We start from the raw sequence: 18,923 nt of genomic DNA on the forward strand, positions 1-18,923 counted from the left end.
TAAAAATGTTCTTTTACCTTAAAATGCATTTAGCTGTTAAGACTTTTAAGTTATCTTTTTATAATTAGAGCCTCTACACTGACATAAAGTTGGGGTTTTATGACAAACTTCAGGACTTCTAGGGGATCATGAAATCTACAGGTTTGGGTATGTACACAGGAAAACTTTCTGTGGTTTAATTACTTAACTTCTAGCAGATACTCTTGGGGATCAGCTCACTCTACTACATAGAGGTTGTGTGGTTTCATTTTTGTATGGGTACATTTGTTTCCCCACTCAGTTTTCCTAATCTTATTTTTGGGCCATCATCCAGCATTTACAACAAATCAGAGGCCCACTTTGGTCCAAAGTCAGTTTGTATATGCCCTTTGGCCCTTGATTTCTAAAATTGACATTAAGTATTTTCCATGTTGCTTAAAGTTTAACTTTGAGGAGTTTGATTACTATCCTGGAGCACAGTACTATGAATGTTTCTGATATGTGCCCTGGTCTATTGGAAAAGAGGGCCGTGGATATAAGATGTGAGTGGATGTTTCAGCATCAGGCCTGTAAATTGGGGGTCTGCAGGGTACTCTTTGCCCACAGTTAATTTAGCATGCCCTAGAATGTTTTTGTTGCTGGTAAACCTTGCATTTATGAAGAAGCTCATTCCATAGCTTAACTATGAACTTCCTTAGAATGTAAAGTATATATTATTTGTAAAAATGTAACTTAGAAAAATAGGCAGAGGGTCAGGTTTGAAGGAGTCTTAAACTTGAAAATTACCATTATAGTTTTCTTATAACATCTCTTGTATTTATGTAAGAATATCATTTAGACTTGCTATCATAAATCTGATTTAACAGGTTCAAGGAAAGGACCCTTCAGTGGACATCACTCAGGACCTTGTAGATGAATCTGAAGAGGAGCGTTTTGACGATATGTCATCGCCAGGTTTAGAATTGCCATCTTGTGAATTAAGTCGCCTTGAGGAAATTGCAGAACTTGTGGCATCATCTTTACCTTCCCCCCTGCGTCGTGAAAAACTTGCACTAGCACTGGAAAATGAGGGTTATATTAAGAAGCTCTTAGAGCTTTTTCATGTGTGTGAGGATTTGGAAAATATTGAAGGACTGCACCACTTGTATGAAATTATCAAAGGCATCTTCCTCTTGAATCGAACTGCTCTTTTTGAAGTTATGTTCTCTGAGGAATGTATAATGGATGTTATTGGATGCTTAGAATACGATCCTGCTTTATCACAACCACGAAAACACAGGGAATTTCTAACAAAAACAGCCAAGTTTAAAGAAGTGATTCCCATATCAGATCCTGAGCTGAAACAAAAAATTCATCAGACATACAGAGTCCAGTATATACAAGATATGGTTCTACCTACCCCTTCAGTCTTTGAAGAAAATATGTTATCAACACTTCACTCCTTCATCTTTTTCAATAAGGTAGAAATTGTTGGTATGTTACAGGTGAGTTTGATCGTTTTATTTTTCCTACTTGAAAAAAATACTCCTGAATCCATACCATTTAAACTGTTAATTGTCTTTAGCAGGAATAATTTTGTGTTCCCTTTAAATAACTAAGTTTTCTTTTTACAGTATGTCCAGTCTCAGGTCGGATGTTTTACGGTGCTTGCATCAAAATTGCCTAGGCTGCAGTTTTCTGGGTTCTGCACAAAACAGTCAAAATCTCTGTGAGCTGGCCAGTAGTCTGCATTTATAACATACACAGCCCCCCAAAGTCAAAGAACCTCTCAGTATATTGTCCCATAGTGTGTGAATTAGTCTATTCTAACTGAAATAGAAGTTTACATAATGCAGTGGTTGGAGTTGTATACTTCTGTTTTTTGTTTCTTTGGGTCTCATAAGATTAACATATGTGATATGACTTGAAAGATATTATAAAGCCTTACCTGAGATCTACAAACAAAATAATTTGAAACCTGGACTTGTTAAATTAAAAAAAAGGAGGCAAATAAATACCAATAAAAGCTGCTTGATAGCACATGTTACAAATAAGGCAGTACATTTAATTTTCATGTCCTTGTTTTTTTTTTTAATCCTCACCCAAGGACATTTTCCATTTTTTGTTCAGATAGAGTCGGGGGGGCGGGGCATCGATGTGAAAGGGACACATCAAGTGGCTGCCACCCACACAACACAACCCAACCAGGGCCGGGGACAAACTGCAACCGAGGTGCGTGCCCTTAGCGGGAACCGAACCCGGGTCTCTCTGGACCACAGGCCAACGCTCTAATCGCTGAGCCAAACCAGCCAGGGCTATGCCTGTTTCTTTTTACAAAACTGCTGTATTTTCAGTATCCTTGACTTTTGTCACCCTTTTAAAAAACTGACTTCAAATAGAAATCAGTTTTATCAAACTACTTTCCTGGAACTAGTAATAATTCCAGTTCATGTTGACTAACTTGACATGTTTTCCATTCATTTAACATAGACAAGTAAACAAATAATATGGGCAATACAGTCTGGTAAGTATACTAGTAATGCTCTATGCATATAATATAATTACAGAGGAGGAGGAAGAAGGGTTTTGGTACCAATTTCTATTATTCTTTGATGAGGAACTAGTTTTTGCTAGCTACCTAGTAGAGCCTGTATTCTGGTCCAGTTTTGCTTCCTGATTTCCTTGGATAGTCCTAAGTGCTACAGGTCCTTTTCTTTAGCTCCACGTGGTTCTCATCTTGCTCTCTGGTGATTTGTCACTTCTGTGTTTTCTTAGTCTTTATACCTGTAAAATTCCAGTTTTACTCGTAAAGTATGAATAATTTCAAGTTGTTAACTGCTTCTGTGAAAAAAGAATTTTACAAATTTTTTGACAAGGAATGATAGAGGTATACTTTGTTTATTTTTTAGTCCTCACCTGAGGATATTTTTCTATTTATCTTCAGATAGAGCTAGAGGGAGGGAGGGAAAAAGAGGGAGAGAGAGAGAGACATCAGTTGGTTGCCTCCCACACTACCCCAACCAGGGCCGAGTACGAACCTCAACCAAGGTACGTGCCCTTGGCCTCCGGATTCTAACCCAGGACCCTTTGGTCTGTGGGCCAATGTTCTAACCACTGAGCAAAATCGGCCAGGGCCATAGAGGTATAATTCAAAGCAGGTTTTTACCTACCTTAAGTCCATAATCCTATTCATTACCATTGACTACCCTCTATGTAACACTATTAAACATTCTTATGCTCTCTATTTCTGTACCCCTAATGCAACAGTTGAGAGAATCTTTTTTAATCATTTGATTTCCATTTGGTGGAATATATTATATCTGGGATACCTCTTGAAATGTGATGCCATTTGAGGTATGGCCTATTTGTACATTTTAGGAAAAGTAAAGGTGGGAATAACCAAACTACTTTAGTACATAGAATATGTTGCTTGAGCACCTAGAACAAGGAATGTGGAGTTTATAATCTAGTGGGAGATTATGTGTACAGACACATATTATATACACATATGTAAATATGCATATATAGAGACAGGCATGTTTGTATGGCTTAAGTAGTATTGAATTTATTTCTAGCTGAGGTAGTATGGAATTAAAATAAAACAAACATCTTAAAAATAGTGATGGAAAAATTGAACAGGCAATCAAGAAGGCTCTGCTACCTACTGTGATTGAGCTCTGGGTAAATTTTTTAATCTATCTCAGTTAAAGAATAAGGAGGTAAAATAATATCTGAAGTTCTTTCCAAGTTCTTACCCTATAAGACTCTTTTGAATCCTTATCAAAATAATTTAATGCATATTAATATATATATATATGGCTATCTTTAAATAAAATAGATGCTTCTTTCAAGGCTCTGAATTTAGCCTTTTAAAAATTGAATAGTTTTCTGTCTTTAAAACATCAAGGATGCTTTATCTTCATTTGAGAGGTTATAGAACCTTCTAAAGTTAAGATTATGAAAACCAGAGGTCTGTAAACTATGGCCCATAACTGGTTTTGTAAATAAAGTTTTATTTGAACACAGCTCACTCATTTATTTACATAATGTCTGGCTGCTTCCTACTATAACAACAGAGTTGAGAAGCTGTGGCAGAGACCATATGGCCTCTAAAGCCTAAAATACTCAAAATGTGACTCTTAAAAATAGTCTTGGTAAATAAGAGCATTGCCAAAATAGAACAATCTTTCTGTAGAAATTTCCAACTTATCCTTTAATACTTTGGTTTTTCCTTTTCTCTTTTAAAAACAGCATCACAAATATATTCTTTCCTTCTTGCAGCTATTACAATTTATATCTTCTATTATAGAATCTTTAAATTACTTTATTATACTCATCATTAATCAGCATAATTTATCCTTTGATTTCACAGGAAGATGAAAAATTTTTGACAGATTTGTTTGCACAACTAACAGATGAAGCAACAGATGAGGAAAAAAGACAGGAATTGGTAAGAAATTTCATATTATAAACGATGTAAGGTAAAACAACAGAGCCTTTATATTCGCTTAATCTTTTTCGTAATTTCAGGTTAACTTTTTAAAAGAATTTTGTGCGTTTTCCCAAACGCTACAACCTCAAAACAGAGATGCGTTTTTCAAGACTCTGTCAAACATGGGCATATTACCAGCTTTAGAAGTCATCCTTGTAAGTCTGTTAATCCTTATATTTAATCACATATGTGTGTGTGTGTGTGTGTGTGTGTGTGTGTGTGTGTGTGTGTGTAGAGAGAGAGAATCCTCACCAGAGGATATTTTTTCATTGATTTTTTTAGATAGAGTGGAAAAGGGGACAAAGAGAGAGAAACTTTGATGTGAAAGAGACACATAGATTGGTTACCTGCTGCATGACCCCAACTGGGGCCAGGGATCAAACTTGCAACCCAGGTATGTGCCCTTTACCAGGAATCGAACCCTCAACCCTTCAGTTATTAGTTTGATGCTCTAACCATTGAGATAAACTGACCAGGTCCACCCTTATATGTTTATATTTTTACTCCACAAAAGTAATATATTTATATGTAACATGTAAATATTTGATCATAGCCAATATTTACTAATAGCTGTGTATTAGACAGTGTTAAAAAGCTATAAAATTCAAGCCCTGGCCGGTTTGGCACAGTGGTTAGAGCATCGGCCTGTGGACAAGAGAGGCCCAGGTTCGATTCCCGCTAACGGCACATACCTCAGTTGGAGCTTGTCCCAAGCCCCAGTTGGGGTCATGTGGGTAGCAACCAGTCAGTGTGTCTCTCTCACATTGATGTTTCTCTCTCTCTCCCTCCCGCTCTATCTGAAGATAAATGCAAAAAAATTAAAAATCTAAAAAGCTAGCCCTGGCTGGTTTGGCTCAGCGGTTAGAGCGTTGGCCTGCAGTCCAGAGAGACCCGGGTTCAGTTTCCGCTAAGGGCACGTACCTCGGTTGCAGTTTGTCCCTGTCCCTGGTTGGGTCGTGTGGGTGGCAGCCACTCGATGTGTCCCTTTCACGTCCATGTTGCGCTCTCCCTCCCACTTTGTCTGAACAAAAAATGGAAAAATGTCCTCGGGTGAGGATAATAAATAAATAAATAAATAAATAAATAAATAAATAAATAATAAATAGCTATAGCCCTGACCAGTTTGGCTCAGCGGTTTGTGGTCCAGAGAGACCCGGGTTCGAATACTGCTAAGGGCTTGTACCTTGGTTGCAGTTTGTCCCGGCCCTGGTTGTGTCGTGCTGGTGACAACCACTTGATGTGTCCCTTTCATGTTGATGTTTCTCTCTCTCTCTCTCTCTCCCCCTCCCACTCTATCTGAACAAAATATCGAAAAATGTCCTTGGGTGAGAATTTAACAAAAAATAAGCTATAAAATTCCAGTGTTAGAGTTGTTACACAGTACTGAAATAATACTCAAAGGAATTTTCCATATTTTTAATAACTTGTTAACATTAGCCTATTAGTTGACATGTTGAAGTAGAAAGTAAACAAATAAAATAACATATAGCTTGATTCATAGAACAAGGATTTTTACATGCAGCAAAATTTCCTTGTCCTCTTTTTTTATTACACTGTTATAATTTGTTAGGTTTTGAATTATATAGCCATAAGTTCTATATCTTTATAATTATAGGAGAAATAAGTGCTTTTTATCTGCAGGGCATGGATGATACACAGGTGCGAAGTGCTGCTACTGATATATTCTCATACTTGGTTGAATATAATCCATCCATGGTACGAGAGTTTGTCATGCAGGAGGCACAACAGAATGATGATGTAAGTAAGAAGTTAACAGAGCAAAAAATAACCAACAAGGTAAATATTATTTGCACTAACAGTAAGTATACATGGGGAGCTATAAATGTATTTGTTTAAGATTTAAATAGTTGATATTTGGGAACAGTGTAGCCATAATATCAAATGGCCTATTCTTCCCCTAAATTGGCTGTCGTCTGTTTTAAATTGTGTACAGCAGTTATTTGCTAATGCTCAACTTAAATTTCTTTAAAAAATTTTTGAGATTGTTTCTTAATTCTGAAGTTAATTTTCATTTACTTTCATTTTCATGAAGTTTAAATCATTTAATCAATAGTTGTTCTGTATGTGGAATTATGAATAATTTTCCTAGGAAAACATTGACTTTGCTAGGGATTGAGTCTCAAAATCATCAAGAATGAAGAAATGAAGCACAGTCCCTTGGAAAGTTATTAGGGTGCCTTTACTACCTAATTTTAGGGAACAAGCTGTTGTTTTGTTCATACACATACATATCGATTTTAAAGTAAGTGAGAGCATATATCCTGGTGATGGGAAGGGCACTCCCAGAGTAAATGGTATATGATATAAACGGTACAGCCTTAAATGTGTGTGCTCTGTTCTGTTTTCAGATAATTAAAGCAATGATTCTTATCCACACCCCCTTCTTCCCCATAAAATCTTGAAAGTAATTTTTTTACTTAATAATAAACTAAAATATCCTCCCTTCAACACCTCCCTTTTTTTGTTTTTGTTTTTTTGCCCTCAACTCCTTTTTAAGGGCATGGTGGGGGGCATCCTCTTAGGCTAGAATTGTGTATACATTTGGTTGGTTGTTTGTTTTTATCCTCAACCCGAGGACATTTTTTCCATTTTTTGTTCAGATAGAGTGGGAGGGAGAGAGAGGAAGAGAGAGAGAAACATCGATGTGAAAGGGACACATCGAATGGCTGCCACTGACACGACCCAACCAGGGCAGGGGACAAGCTGCAACCGAGATACGTGCCCTTAGCAGGAACCGAACCCAGGTCTCTCTGAACCGCAGGCCGACGCTCTAACCGCTGAGCCAAACCGGCCAGGGCTATACATTTGTTTTTTTCTCATATTTATACAAGTTGAGAAAACAAACTTAATTTGCTTAAAAGATCCTAATGTATTGTGACATCAAAACAAAGCAGAATGTGTAGTAACTTTTATATTTAATGTTATTGTTTTTTGTTGTAACATCAGGGTAGGTGCAGAAAAGTACAAGTTTAAAGTGCTGAATATTATCACATTTTTCTTTTATAAAGTAGTCCTATCTTGGAAACCAAAATATCTGTATTAAAATAAAGGCTGTTCTTGTTGATCCTGTAACCCGTTAGTTGAACATACGTTGGTGTACTTGACTCACATGCAGTAGGTCCTCTTGATTCCTAGTCTTAATCATCATTTCCATATACTGTCTGCATTTTCTTTTTGTCTGTCCTACCATTACATATATAGGCAAGAGCTGGGATTTTTCTTACTGAATCCTCAATTTTTTTTTACCCTTTGTACCAGGAACACCAGTCATAATGACATTTGGAATCCTTATAACACATTTATTTTCCTGTTTTCCTCTAAAACACTGTAATCTCGTTTTCCCCAATTTCAGATATTCAGGTACCAACTAATTTTTTCTTAAAATGGAAACTGTATATCGTTTCCATAAATGGAGAACAGATACAGATATCATTTGCCATGAATAGAAGAAATTGGTAAAAATGCAGTGAAAGTAGAACAGTGTTATAAATTCTAGCTAAGTATTCTTACAGTTAGAGCTATGAACCTAAGGCCTGTTAGCTTTCTTCAGGAGGGATATTTTGTTAACAAGAGATGTAAAGATTATTAGCACCAAACTGAAACTTTATTTTGGCTTTAATCAGAGGGATTTAAAGGTACTAGAAAAAGAAACTTTTTCTTTGGTGGTGTTTAGTCTAATGTGCCTATGCTACATTTTAGGGAAACATTGCCATATAGCCTATTAAAGAAGTCAGTCAATCATTTATTTTTGTTTGTAGGTATAATGCTTTATAGTATGTCATAGTATGTGCTTTTTTCATTTCCCTATAATAAGTGATCCTTACTGTATTTTTCTCACCAGGATATTTTGCTCATCAACCTCATTATAGAACATATGATTTGTGATACAGACCCTGAACTAGGAGGAGCAGTCCAGCTTATGGGCCTGCTTCGAACTTTAGTTGATCCAGAGAACATGTTAGCTACTGCCAATGTAAGCCACGTGCATTTTTTCTGTTTGTCATGCTAGTATATTGTTTATTGCTGGTAGGAACCAATGCAGTTAAAGTTCATGGAAGTGTTTTTGATTCCTTAGAAAACAGAAAAGACTGAATTTCTTGGTTTCTTCTACAAACACTGTATGCATGTCCTCACTGCTCCTTTACTGGCAAATACAACAGAAGACAAACCTAGCAAAGGTAAGATGATGCAGGTTGGTAGTTCTTTGTTCTTGAATTCTGAAACTCATAGTTGGTGTTAATATAGAGGTCTAATGTATTTTCAGAAAAGGTGTTCAAAGTAAAATTTCTTTAAAGTGTTATAATCAGAGATAATAGAAAGGTGAAAAAGGAAATACAAGAAAATCAATTGCTTTCAGATTTTTTTCTTTATTGACTTTAGAGAGAAAGGAAGGAAGAGGGACAGAGATAGAAACATTGATAACAGAGAACATCGATCAGACATCTCCTGCATGCCCCCTCACTGGGGATCGGGCCCACAACCTAGGCATGTGCTCTGACCGGGAATCGAACCGGCGGCCTTTTGGTACATGGGTCGATGCTCAACCACTGAGCCACACTGGCCGGGCTTTTCAGATTTTTTTTTATTTTAGGGAGAGAGAAACACCAATTTGTTGTTCCACTTATTTGTGCATTCATAGATTGATTCTTGTGCCCTGACCGCAACCCTGGATCAAATCTGCAACATTGGCATATTGGGACAATGCTCTAGCCAACTGAGCTACCCTGCAAGGGTGCTTTCAGAAAATGATTTTTCATTAAAGCAATATTTGTTTTTAGTTTGCATTTACATAGGTGCAGTAAATAGAGTGAAGTAGCTATGAAAAAATTCATTTTAAGTTAATAGTATTCCAGATGTGTAGTAGAGTGAAGCTTGTACTCAATATTAAGCTGTTTTTATTTGCATTGAGGATTATTCTTATGTTTTGATTATTTATTATTTCTGGATTTTATTCCTTTAACTTTTAGATTGTCTGTGTCCATTTAATTTAGAAAGTAGTTGTGGGGGTCTTCATTGGGAAATATTGAAGCTTTGAGAATATATACATTATTTTGTCATATGAATTACCAGTATAGTATATTTTAACTTACAACACTAAGAAAATAAATGTTAAATTTTCTCTTTTTTTTGAAATCATCATGTTAGGTAAGGTTTGAGGCTTCTTTCCAGACCCACATGTTCTATTCATCAAATGTTTATTGAAAACCCTTTGTATGGAAGGCGTGTGGTATAATCTTTAGGGGCTTAATAGGGAAATTGAAAAAAGTTAGTAAAACATTTTCAAACATTTGCTGCCTGGCGAGGAAGATAAGCCAATCGTTATAATTCAGTGTGGGTTCATTGTGTGTAATAAAGGAGGTACAGAACACACTTGATTCATAGGAATAGAGAGAGTAATTCCATCAAAAACCAGATGTGTCTTGCAGGACCTCCCATTGCCATGTGTACATCTGTCTGGGGATGTGCTAAGACATGATAGAGCATTCTTTTACTTTGGAATAAAGCAGATCTAGTAGATGTGTATCCCATCTCTGCTTTACTAACTTTTCAGACTTCGATCTTGTAAAACTAATTCCTCATACATGTTCAGAGAAAGAAAGACAAATGTAAAGTGTCATTCTTAGCACACGGTAGACATTGAATGAATATTAGTTTCCTTTTTCTTTAAAATATTTCAGTTAATAGAAGGTGTTTTATTTTATTGGAATTTGGATTCTTACATTTGGGGAGGAAAAGAATATTAGCCATTAAATATATATTGTGTTTTGTTTTAGATGATTTTCAGACGGCCCAGTTGTTGGCACTTGTATTGGAATTGTTAACATTTTGTGTGGAGCACCACACCTACCACATAAAGAACTACATTATTAATAAGGACATCCTCCGGAGAGTGCTAGTGCTTATGGCCTCAAAGCATGCTTTCTTGGCATTATGTAAGTGCTGCTTCTGGTAGAATTATTTATCAATATATTACCATGTTGTTGGTATCTTTAGGTCTCACTGTCTGAGAAGAACATTCATTTCAGGTCAGGAGAGCTAATACTAAACTACACTGATTATGTATTTGTGCCATATTTTGAGTAGGTGATTGTCCTGACTCTCTTCTTTCTCATTATTATACAGCAAAGGGTTTAGAGTGTATATATAAAATATATTACCTTAGCCCTGGCCAGTTTGGCTCAGCAGTTGGAGCGTTGGCCTGCAGACCAGAGTCCCAGGTTTGGTTCCCGCTAGGGGCACATACAAAAATATATATATATATCTTAGAGTATTATATTTCATCATGAGATCATTTTACCTCAGTTATTATTTTTTAAACTTAGTACAGATTACTAATTACGAATTCTTCTTGTGAGACTCGAGTCTCATATGAAATCATGAGAACATTGTTGTCATTTGGAAAATTTATACTTAATAGAACTGAGTTCCCAAAACACATTCTTTGTAAGTTACAGAATGCCTAGCACAAATGTCTACAGATGGGTCCATTTGTTAATTCCACAAGTAATTTTCCACAGTTTTATTGCAATGTATTTGACATATTACATTGTGTTACCTCAGATATTTTAGAGCAGGGTGGCACACTACAGTTGTGGTAAAATCTGGCCTGTCATCTATTTTTGTAAACCTGCAAACAGAAATGGTTATGTTTTTAAAGGATTGGTTTTTTTTAAAAAAAAGCAAGCAACCATATGTGGCCCACAAAGCCTAGAATATGTACTGTAAAGACCTTTATGGGAATGGTTTGTCAACTCTTCTAGAGCAACAGATAGTCTTTTAATAAAGTTGTTTTTAATTACGCATTTTTCAAAAATTGACTTGCATTATGTTCTTAAGACCCTACTTTATTGAAGAAAACATTTTTCTGAATTGGAAATAGGTTAATCCAGAGTATTCTTGATCATGTAACAGCCAGCCTCCTTTGGTTAAGTTGGTAGACCAATTTTAGGGGTACCCTAGAGGCTCATTAAGAGATACCTGCTGGTAACTAACTTAAGCTTTTTGGGTTTTATAGGTAAGTTTGGTTGTTGTTTGAAGCCATCATATCATACACTAATTAGAGTCCTGAATATACACACACATACACACATTCTTGCTACCTTTTTTGCTTGATTTTTAAAAAATATCCTTAAATTATGAAAATTTTTATATATGGTTTCTGATATTGATTTATCAACATTTTATCTTTTATCTGTTAGAAATAGGTTTGCTTCTAAAACAATTCATTAAACTTTCTATCAGGGTAACAGTTGTTATAGTTGACTGTTTTTCAGGCAAGTGTACACATTGTGGTATGTACTGAGAATACATCTGGTCAGAGTATATTTTTCAATTTTCAGATATTTAGTACAACTACTAAACTTTCTGCTATTTAGTACAACTTTCTGCTATTTATCCAGAACCTTTTGTAGTACTTTAGTAATCTTTTTTTCAGCCAGAAGTAGTAGGTAGTATCCATGGTATTAACCTAGTTTTCTGGGGGCACCAAACATATAAATTCATTATTTTGGTTTGCATATGTCTATGAGCTTATTAGCACATGTGAAACAAAGGGCTTTTAAGCTAATGTGCATTTTCCTAATACATTTATTACATCAAAAGTGAGAGCCCCGAGATCAAGTTGAGAGGGAGTTTATAATGAATGCTTCTTTGAATTATGTCATTATAGAAGGTTTTGTTTGAATGTGGGAAAGGGAGTTTGTGAGTAGATGGGACAGGATAGGACAACTGAATAATGTTAATCAGTTTTATTTCAATACATTTAATAAATACCTACTATCATATTTCATTGATTCCAAGGTAAATTTGTATTTATCATTTCTCAAATCAAGGTGAGTCTTAACAATGGCATGTCATGATCTGTAGCTCTTTTTCATTTTGTTTTCTTAGTAGTAGAAAAGGTAAAGTTTTTTGCAATCAGTGGCATCTTCGATTTGAAGAAGTAATATATATACCTGGTACTAGAAAAATGAAGATGATTAAGACCTGGACTCAGCTGCCAAGGGGATCAGAGTTTATTAGGAGGAGATGGTCTATAAAAATTAAAACACAACATCATAAGCACTATATTGTGATGTGTTTAGTTGTACAATCGAAATATTTTACTCTTTTTAATTTTTTTTTCTTTTTTTATCCTCACCCGAGGACATTTTTGCATTCATCTAGAGATAGCATGGGAGGGAGAGAGGGACAAAGAGGGAGAGAAACATCTATGTGACAGAGACACATCAATCGGCTGCCTCCTGCACACCCACCACTGGATTTGAGCCACACCGGCTGGGCAAAAATATTTTCTATATAAATAAGGCAAATCAGGAAAATTTTTGGAAGAGGTCAGTTGAGTTTCTCTTAGTCATGGGAGAGTGTGACATTCTTGTTTGAACACACAGTTAAAATATACAGATATGAAAAAGTGTGGTGTATGTTAGTGGTTTGGTATAGAGAGAACCATGAGTCCCAGGGGAGAGTGGCAGGAAAGGTCTCCTTAGTTCCTCATCTCATTTGGTTTGCAGTATTGCAAAGAAAATTTTTCATAATTTAATGAGAACTGTGAAGAGAATCATTACAAGTTAATGAGAGTTTATATTGTAGGAAGTTTTAGCATACCAGATATCTTAGTTATGTTTTACTTTGTTAATATTTTCCAAACTAAGTTATAATTAAACCTAACTCTTTCTCACCTTATTCTCAGTGTGGCTGTCTCCCCAGGATTGAGAATATAAGTAGCTTCCGAAAGAAGATGCCAGTCATTTGGAATGAGCTCTTTAGGACTGGCTTTGCAGTATGCAGGAGTTTTTATCAAGGATTTCTAAAAGAACTAAGTATAAATTTGAGAAGATTTAAGATTTTTTTAGTCTTCTGAGAAAGGAGTACATTAAAATATTTGGGATACTTTTTTAAGGAAGGGTTTTATAAGTAAATTTAGATGCATACTTGTAAGGACAAAAGTTAAATGAGTGGTTAAATGTAAACAGTTTGGGGACTTGGGGGAACTTCATTTTTTATATCTGCTACTTCTTGATTAGTATACTTTTGTCATATTTAAATACTATAGGTGAGACCAGCAATACTTTCAAAACAGTCTTTATAGGTTAGATACACACACACGCGCGCGCGTACGTAATATCAGTCTTGTTTCTTGGCCTTTTCAGGGTTCTTGGATCAGACATTGTAAGCCTTTTAGCTCATACTTTTATGTTTGTATTTTTGTTAAAAAATATGGAAATCTATAAGGAATGAGATAAAAATTTTGTTAGAGATGCTGTTACTTAACCTTTAGTTAGTTACATAGGAGGGAGGCATAAAGTCTCAAAGTTATTACATGAAATCTTATGTTGTAAAGACTGATTACTTGTTTTAGAGATGATTGAAACTAAGCACAAAAGGATGCTGGCATGTTAATGACGGTTAGAGATGCGAGTGGAAGCAGAGTGCACTTTATATTGAAAATTTTATTGTTATACCAATTTGACCTATCCCAATACCTTTCTCTAAAACCCACCTTGACTTCACAGAACGCACTGGTAAATGTTTGAAAGCAGTTTTTTATTCAGCAGCAAAGAATAGTGGTTGGATATTTTTGATGCAGGTTTCTTTTTGGGGACGGGTTTGAGTGGAAACAACACATTTCTTGATAAAAAATAAACGAGGGCAAATGGAAATGAGCAGCCAAACAAAAAGACCTTTAGAACTACTTCCTCTCTACATGAGCAGTTTCTGAACAGAACTACTCTTGTGGAGATGGTGGTGCCATCTTCATACCCTTAGTCTTAGTGAATTCTAGGAAGGGAGCTTCTTTTCACTAACCTAGGAACTGCATGCAGACCTCAGGGTTCAGTTAGTGTGTGTTATGGTAGGACACAAGTCTCCACAAAGCCTGCAGAGTTGGAGTACCAATTCTTAATAGCTCTTGCCTCAGTTACCAAAAGTTTAAAATTTGGCCTTAGTAGTATGAGCTCTAAAGTACTGATTTTTATTTTAACAAATGGAACGACCTCACTAAATTCATTTGTCTAATAACATTAAAAGAAAAGCCAAAATCTAAAATCATTCTTTTGGGAAAATAAACCCATGTTCTGGTTTGACTTAAGACACAGAAAGATGCCTCTTATTGTTTAAAATGTCTTATTTCACCATGCTTATGTATTTGAAAATATTCAGTAGCTTACAAAATAAAATGCAATTACTATTCTATAAACTTTTGAAATTCCCTGCCCAGAGTGTCTCTTTAGAAAGAAACACTCTTAAAGTTGGATTGTTAAGGCAGTTTATAATCAACTGTACCTGACTGGGCATTCACTTGTGCACCTCTTTTTTGCCAACTAAAGAAAAATTGAGCTGCTTTACTCCTCTGCCTTCCCACCCAGAAACCGTGTCAGCATGGTTGCCTGGCTACCTGCTCATGAAGGACTTGATTAATAACAAATTGGCAATTTAACGAGCCACTTCCATGATCTCCAAAGAAACCAAAATACAAACACAATATTTAATCTTGCCAACCGAAGACGATGTGACTGCATGAAGTGAGTATGCTTTTTTGAACTGTTTACAATAACTGGGGCATTAACTTACTGATAATTCCATTTAGGTAAAGAGGGCTTTGTTGAAGTCTAGCTGTTTGTGTATATTTGGATCTTGATGAATGGTGACTTACTCCCCATACCTCAAGATGTAAATATACTTTTTAATCTGTAAGTTAAAGCCTAATTAATTGTAAAAAGGAAAGCTATAAAAAAATTAAAAAGCATACTCGCTATAATAAGTACAGAGAACCACATTTTAAAAACTACATCCTCAATTTATTTCTAAACTGGGAAGGCAAATTTGGGTCATGCAGATTTTTGTGGTTTATAGCATTTCTACAAACACACCCACAAATAAACCAATGCAACCCATGAAGAATTCTGATGCAAAATAATAGGTGTCCAAAAATAATGATCAAATTATAAATTATACCAGTGCATTGCCCTAAATAAAAGTCTTTTTTTTACTGAAGTGAAGGTGGTATACATAAAAGAATATGCTTAGAATTCTCAAGTAGTATGATAGGTTAATTTATTTATTAGCCCTATCTTAGCTCCTATTTCAGCTGTAAACTACATTTTGGTCGTTAGTAACTTCCAGAATTTTTCTGGCTCTTTAAGACTTGTGTTCTATGATAACATTCACTACTTTTAGTAAGTAGTAGTAATTTTTCTGATAACCCTTTTGTAATCCTTTAGGTTCACACTTCTGGAATCAGTAGCATCACTACACGAAGAATTATATTTATTAAACAGTTTGTGTGTGTGTGTGTGTGTGTTTGTAAGTCTAAAACATGAAAGTGTGGTATATAATTTGAATAATGCCTCTTTGTTTCAGGTGCTCTTCGTTTTAAGAGAAAGATTATTGGATTAAAAGATGAGTTTTACAACCGCTACATAATGAAAAGTTTTTTGTTTGAACCAGTAGTCAAAGCATTTCTCAACAATGGATCCCGCTACAATCTGATGAATTCTGCCATAATAGAGATGTTTGAATTTATTAGAGTGGTAGGTTCTGTACTTTTTAAGTTAGATTTTGGTTTTAATTGTTTGAGAAATTTGAATATGCATTATTGGTACTATGTCTTATTTGAGATTATTATATTTGAAGAGAATTTTTAAAAGAAAAATTAAAAGCTTATGAGAGATTCAATTCAAACTAATAAAAACCAAAATAATATCTCAGCAGCTATGACTTCTTTTTATAGGATAGCTTTAATACTGTCATGGTAATCATTTTAAGAAAGTAAAATTACAGTTGATAGATAAGTATTTGGTTGTGGTATTGTGTAACTTTTTTTACGTTCCCGCATGTATTTCTAAAGCAATTTCATAACCAACTGTTTTTGATTCTTTAATAACACATTAGGCTAGTTGCTCTCAAATATTGGTGTGTGAGAATGATCTGTGGCATGCTTTTAAAAAAATTATGGTAAAATACACATAATATAAAATTTTCTGTTTTAACCATTTTTAAGTATATAAATTCAGTGGCATTAAGTGCATTCACATTGTTGTACAACCATTACCACTGTCCATCTCCAGCACTTTAGTGTGATTTAAAATACATGTGCCCAGATCCCACCACAGACATACTGAGTACAGATCTGTACCTGGGCATTTACTTTGGAAAGACCCACAGATAATGCTGGAGACTACTGAAGTACCCAATATAGTATGCCCATTTTCATTGTTTGATGATCTCTAAGGTAGTATTATAATTTTATGAAGTTAAACTATTTTGGGTGGGTTTGTCAATTCACTACAGTGAAGTCATATCTTTCTAAAATAACATTTCATCTCATTTTTTATTACAATTTTCTATAGGAAGATATAAAATCATTGACTGCTCATGTCATTGAAAATTACTGGAAAGCACTGGAAGATGTAGATTATGTACAGACATTTAAAGGGTTAAAATTGAGATTTGAACAACAAAGAGAAAGGCAAGATAATCCCAAACTTGACAGGTAAATTACCACGTATTTGAACCTGTTCACTCAGTGACAAGTTGTGTGGCAGTGGCTTTTTTGCTTGTGTTGTGCCTTTTGGTTTGGTGTGGGAGGAGGAAACAGTAGGTAGTGAGCAGTGGTTGTAGTGTTCTAGATAATGGTCAGTGTGTTTTCCTGAAGGTGTAGGTGAATATGATCTGTGGGCTCTTTCTCAGGCATATGTCAAGCCAGATAATGAAAAAGCAAAGAATGCCACTTAGGTGGCACTGAGGCTTCACATGTTCAAACAACTAAGTCTTGGTTTGAATTACTTTAAGGTTAAAAATTATTTTTTAAAATCTTGTACATTTTCTTGAGTAGCTGAAGTCACATACTTATAGTATATTTTTAAATCCATAAATTATGACTTGTTAATTTCTAATATTAAGTTTAATAACTTACCTATAATAGTACAATTTGGACAGTTGTACTATTAGTTAATACTAGATATGGCAGAATGTGTTTATAAATTATTATATGTTGGGTAAAATCTGTTTTTTCAGTCTTGCTGTATAAATCTGTTTTATTCCATTCATCTATTAATATTACGTCTAGTTCAGAACAGTCCTCAAAGACTATCTAATGAAGTTTTTATGAGTTCGTTTACTCTGCCTTCTTCTTTTACTCACAGTATGCGTTCCATTTTGAGGAATCATAGATATCGAAGAGATGCCAGAACACTTGAAGATGAAGAAGAGATGTGGTTCAACACAGATGAAGATGACATGGAAGATGGAGAAGCTGTGGTGTCTCCATCTGACAAAGCTAAAAATGATGATGATATTATGGATCCAATAAGTAAATTCATGGAAAGGAAGAAATGTAGGTTGAAAAGATGGGCAAGGAAGTGAAGTCTTTCTCACTCTAGGTTTATTGTTATTTCTGGACACAATGATTAGTATCTAATTTGTATGTTTGACAGCATAGATTTTTGAAGACTTTGTTGTTTTATAGAGTGTGAATTAATAGCTGAAGATATAAACTAAATTATTTTAAGTAAGGAGAAATATTTCAGGAAGGGTAGGAACACTGTATATAATATTGCAGGTTTCATTCCTTCTCACTGGTAAAATCCAGTGGGTTATGGTGTTTAGTATTTTGCTAAATAGACTTTGTTCAGAAATTGATCTTCGGCATTTCTCCCTAGCAGGAGGAGTAAACCATTTGTGTTTTAGTGTCACCTCATTTGGGAGATTTTTAAAAAATGAGTATGGTTGACAACTATTGACAACATTCTTATTTTTAGTAAAAGAAAGTGAGGAAAAGGAGGTGCTTCTGAAAACAAATCTTTCCGGCCGGCAGAGCCCAAGTTTCAAGCTTTCCCTCTCTAGTGGGACAAAGACTAACCTCACCAGCCAGTCACCTGCAACAAACCTGCCTGGATCCCCAGGATCGCCTGGATCCCCAGGATCTCCAGGCTCTCCTGGATCAGTCCCTAAAAATACGTCTCAGACGGCAGCTATTACTACCAAGGTACATTTTTTTACCATCAGGCCTATCTAATTTAAGCTTTCTCAACAATAATTGTGACTGAGAAACTCTTTGGTTACTGTCTTTTAGAACTGACACAACATTTGTGAACTAGAGAATCATTCTCCCACATCATCTGAACTTACCTAAAGTTGAGAATTTTCTGAAAGTTTTTGTAATCGATACAGAAGTCTGAATATTTTCTAGTTTTGGTTATTTGCAATTTAGAACCTCAGGTTCAGATTTGTATGTGTCAAAACATGTATAGGAATTTAAAAGTTTAAGTTACTTTTTATCAATTTTCCCAATTAATACCAAAATTAAAACTGGTGGAAAAAGATAATTTAAATATCTAGACACTCCTAACTTTATTTTGCCAAGCAAGGTTTATAAAAAAAGAATTAACCATTTAATAGTAGTAACATTTCATATTTTTTTAAAAAAATCTAAATTTTAACACCAAAAATG

General features: G+C 35.1%; 1 protein-coding gene across 9 annotated transcripts in view; it reads left to right on the top strand.

Moving 5' to 3' along the window:
• PPP4R3A (protein phosphatase 4 regulatory subunit 3A) overlaps window positions 1–18,923 on the top strand; it is a 48,350-nt gene that overhangs the window by 23,964 nt on the left and 5,463 nt on the right. For 7 of the 9 annotated variants that reach the window (XM_036258999.1, XM_036259018.1, XM_036259026.1 and 4 more), the window contains 11 exons: window positions 846–1,463; window positions 4,331–4,408; window positions 4,489–4,605; window positions 6,092–6,247; window positions 8,313–8,444; window positions 8,547–8,649; window positions 10,246–10,404; window positions 15,833–16,002; window positions 16,822–16,964; window positions 17,617–17,807; window positions 18,232–18,458. In XM_036258999.1, coding sequence (XP_036114892.1) covers window positions 846–1,463; window positions 4,331–4,408; window positions 4,489–4,605; window positions 6,092–6,247; window positions 8,313–8,444; window positions 8,547–8,649; window positions 10,246–10,404; window positions 15,833–16,002; window positions 16,822–16,964; window positions 17,617–17,807; window positions 18,232–18,458 — 2,094 coding nt within the window. The remainder of the gene's footprint in view (window positions 1–845; window positions 1,464–4,330; window positions 4,409–4,488; window positions 4,606–6,091; window positions 6,248–8,312; window positions 8,445–8,546; window positions 8,650–10,245; window positions 10,405–15,832; window positions 16,003–16,821; window positions 16,965–17,616; window positions 17,808–18,231; window positions 18,459–18,923) is intronic. The other 2 variants (XM_036259007.1, XM_036259039.1) reach the window with 2 other exon arrangements.

The sequence above is a fragment of the Molossus molossus genome, unplaced genomic scaffold (assembly GCF_014108415.1).
Source record: "Molossus molossus isolate mMolMol1 unplaced genomic scaffold, mMolMol1.p scaffold_m16_p_1, whole genome shotgun sequence".
In the NCBI taxonomy this organism is placed as follows: Eukaryota; Metazoa; Chordata; class Mammalia; order Chiroptera; family Molossidae; genus Molossus; species Molossus molossus.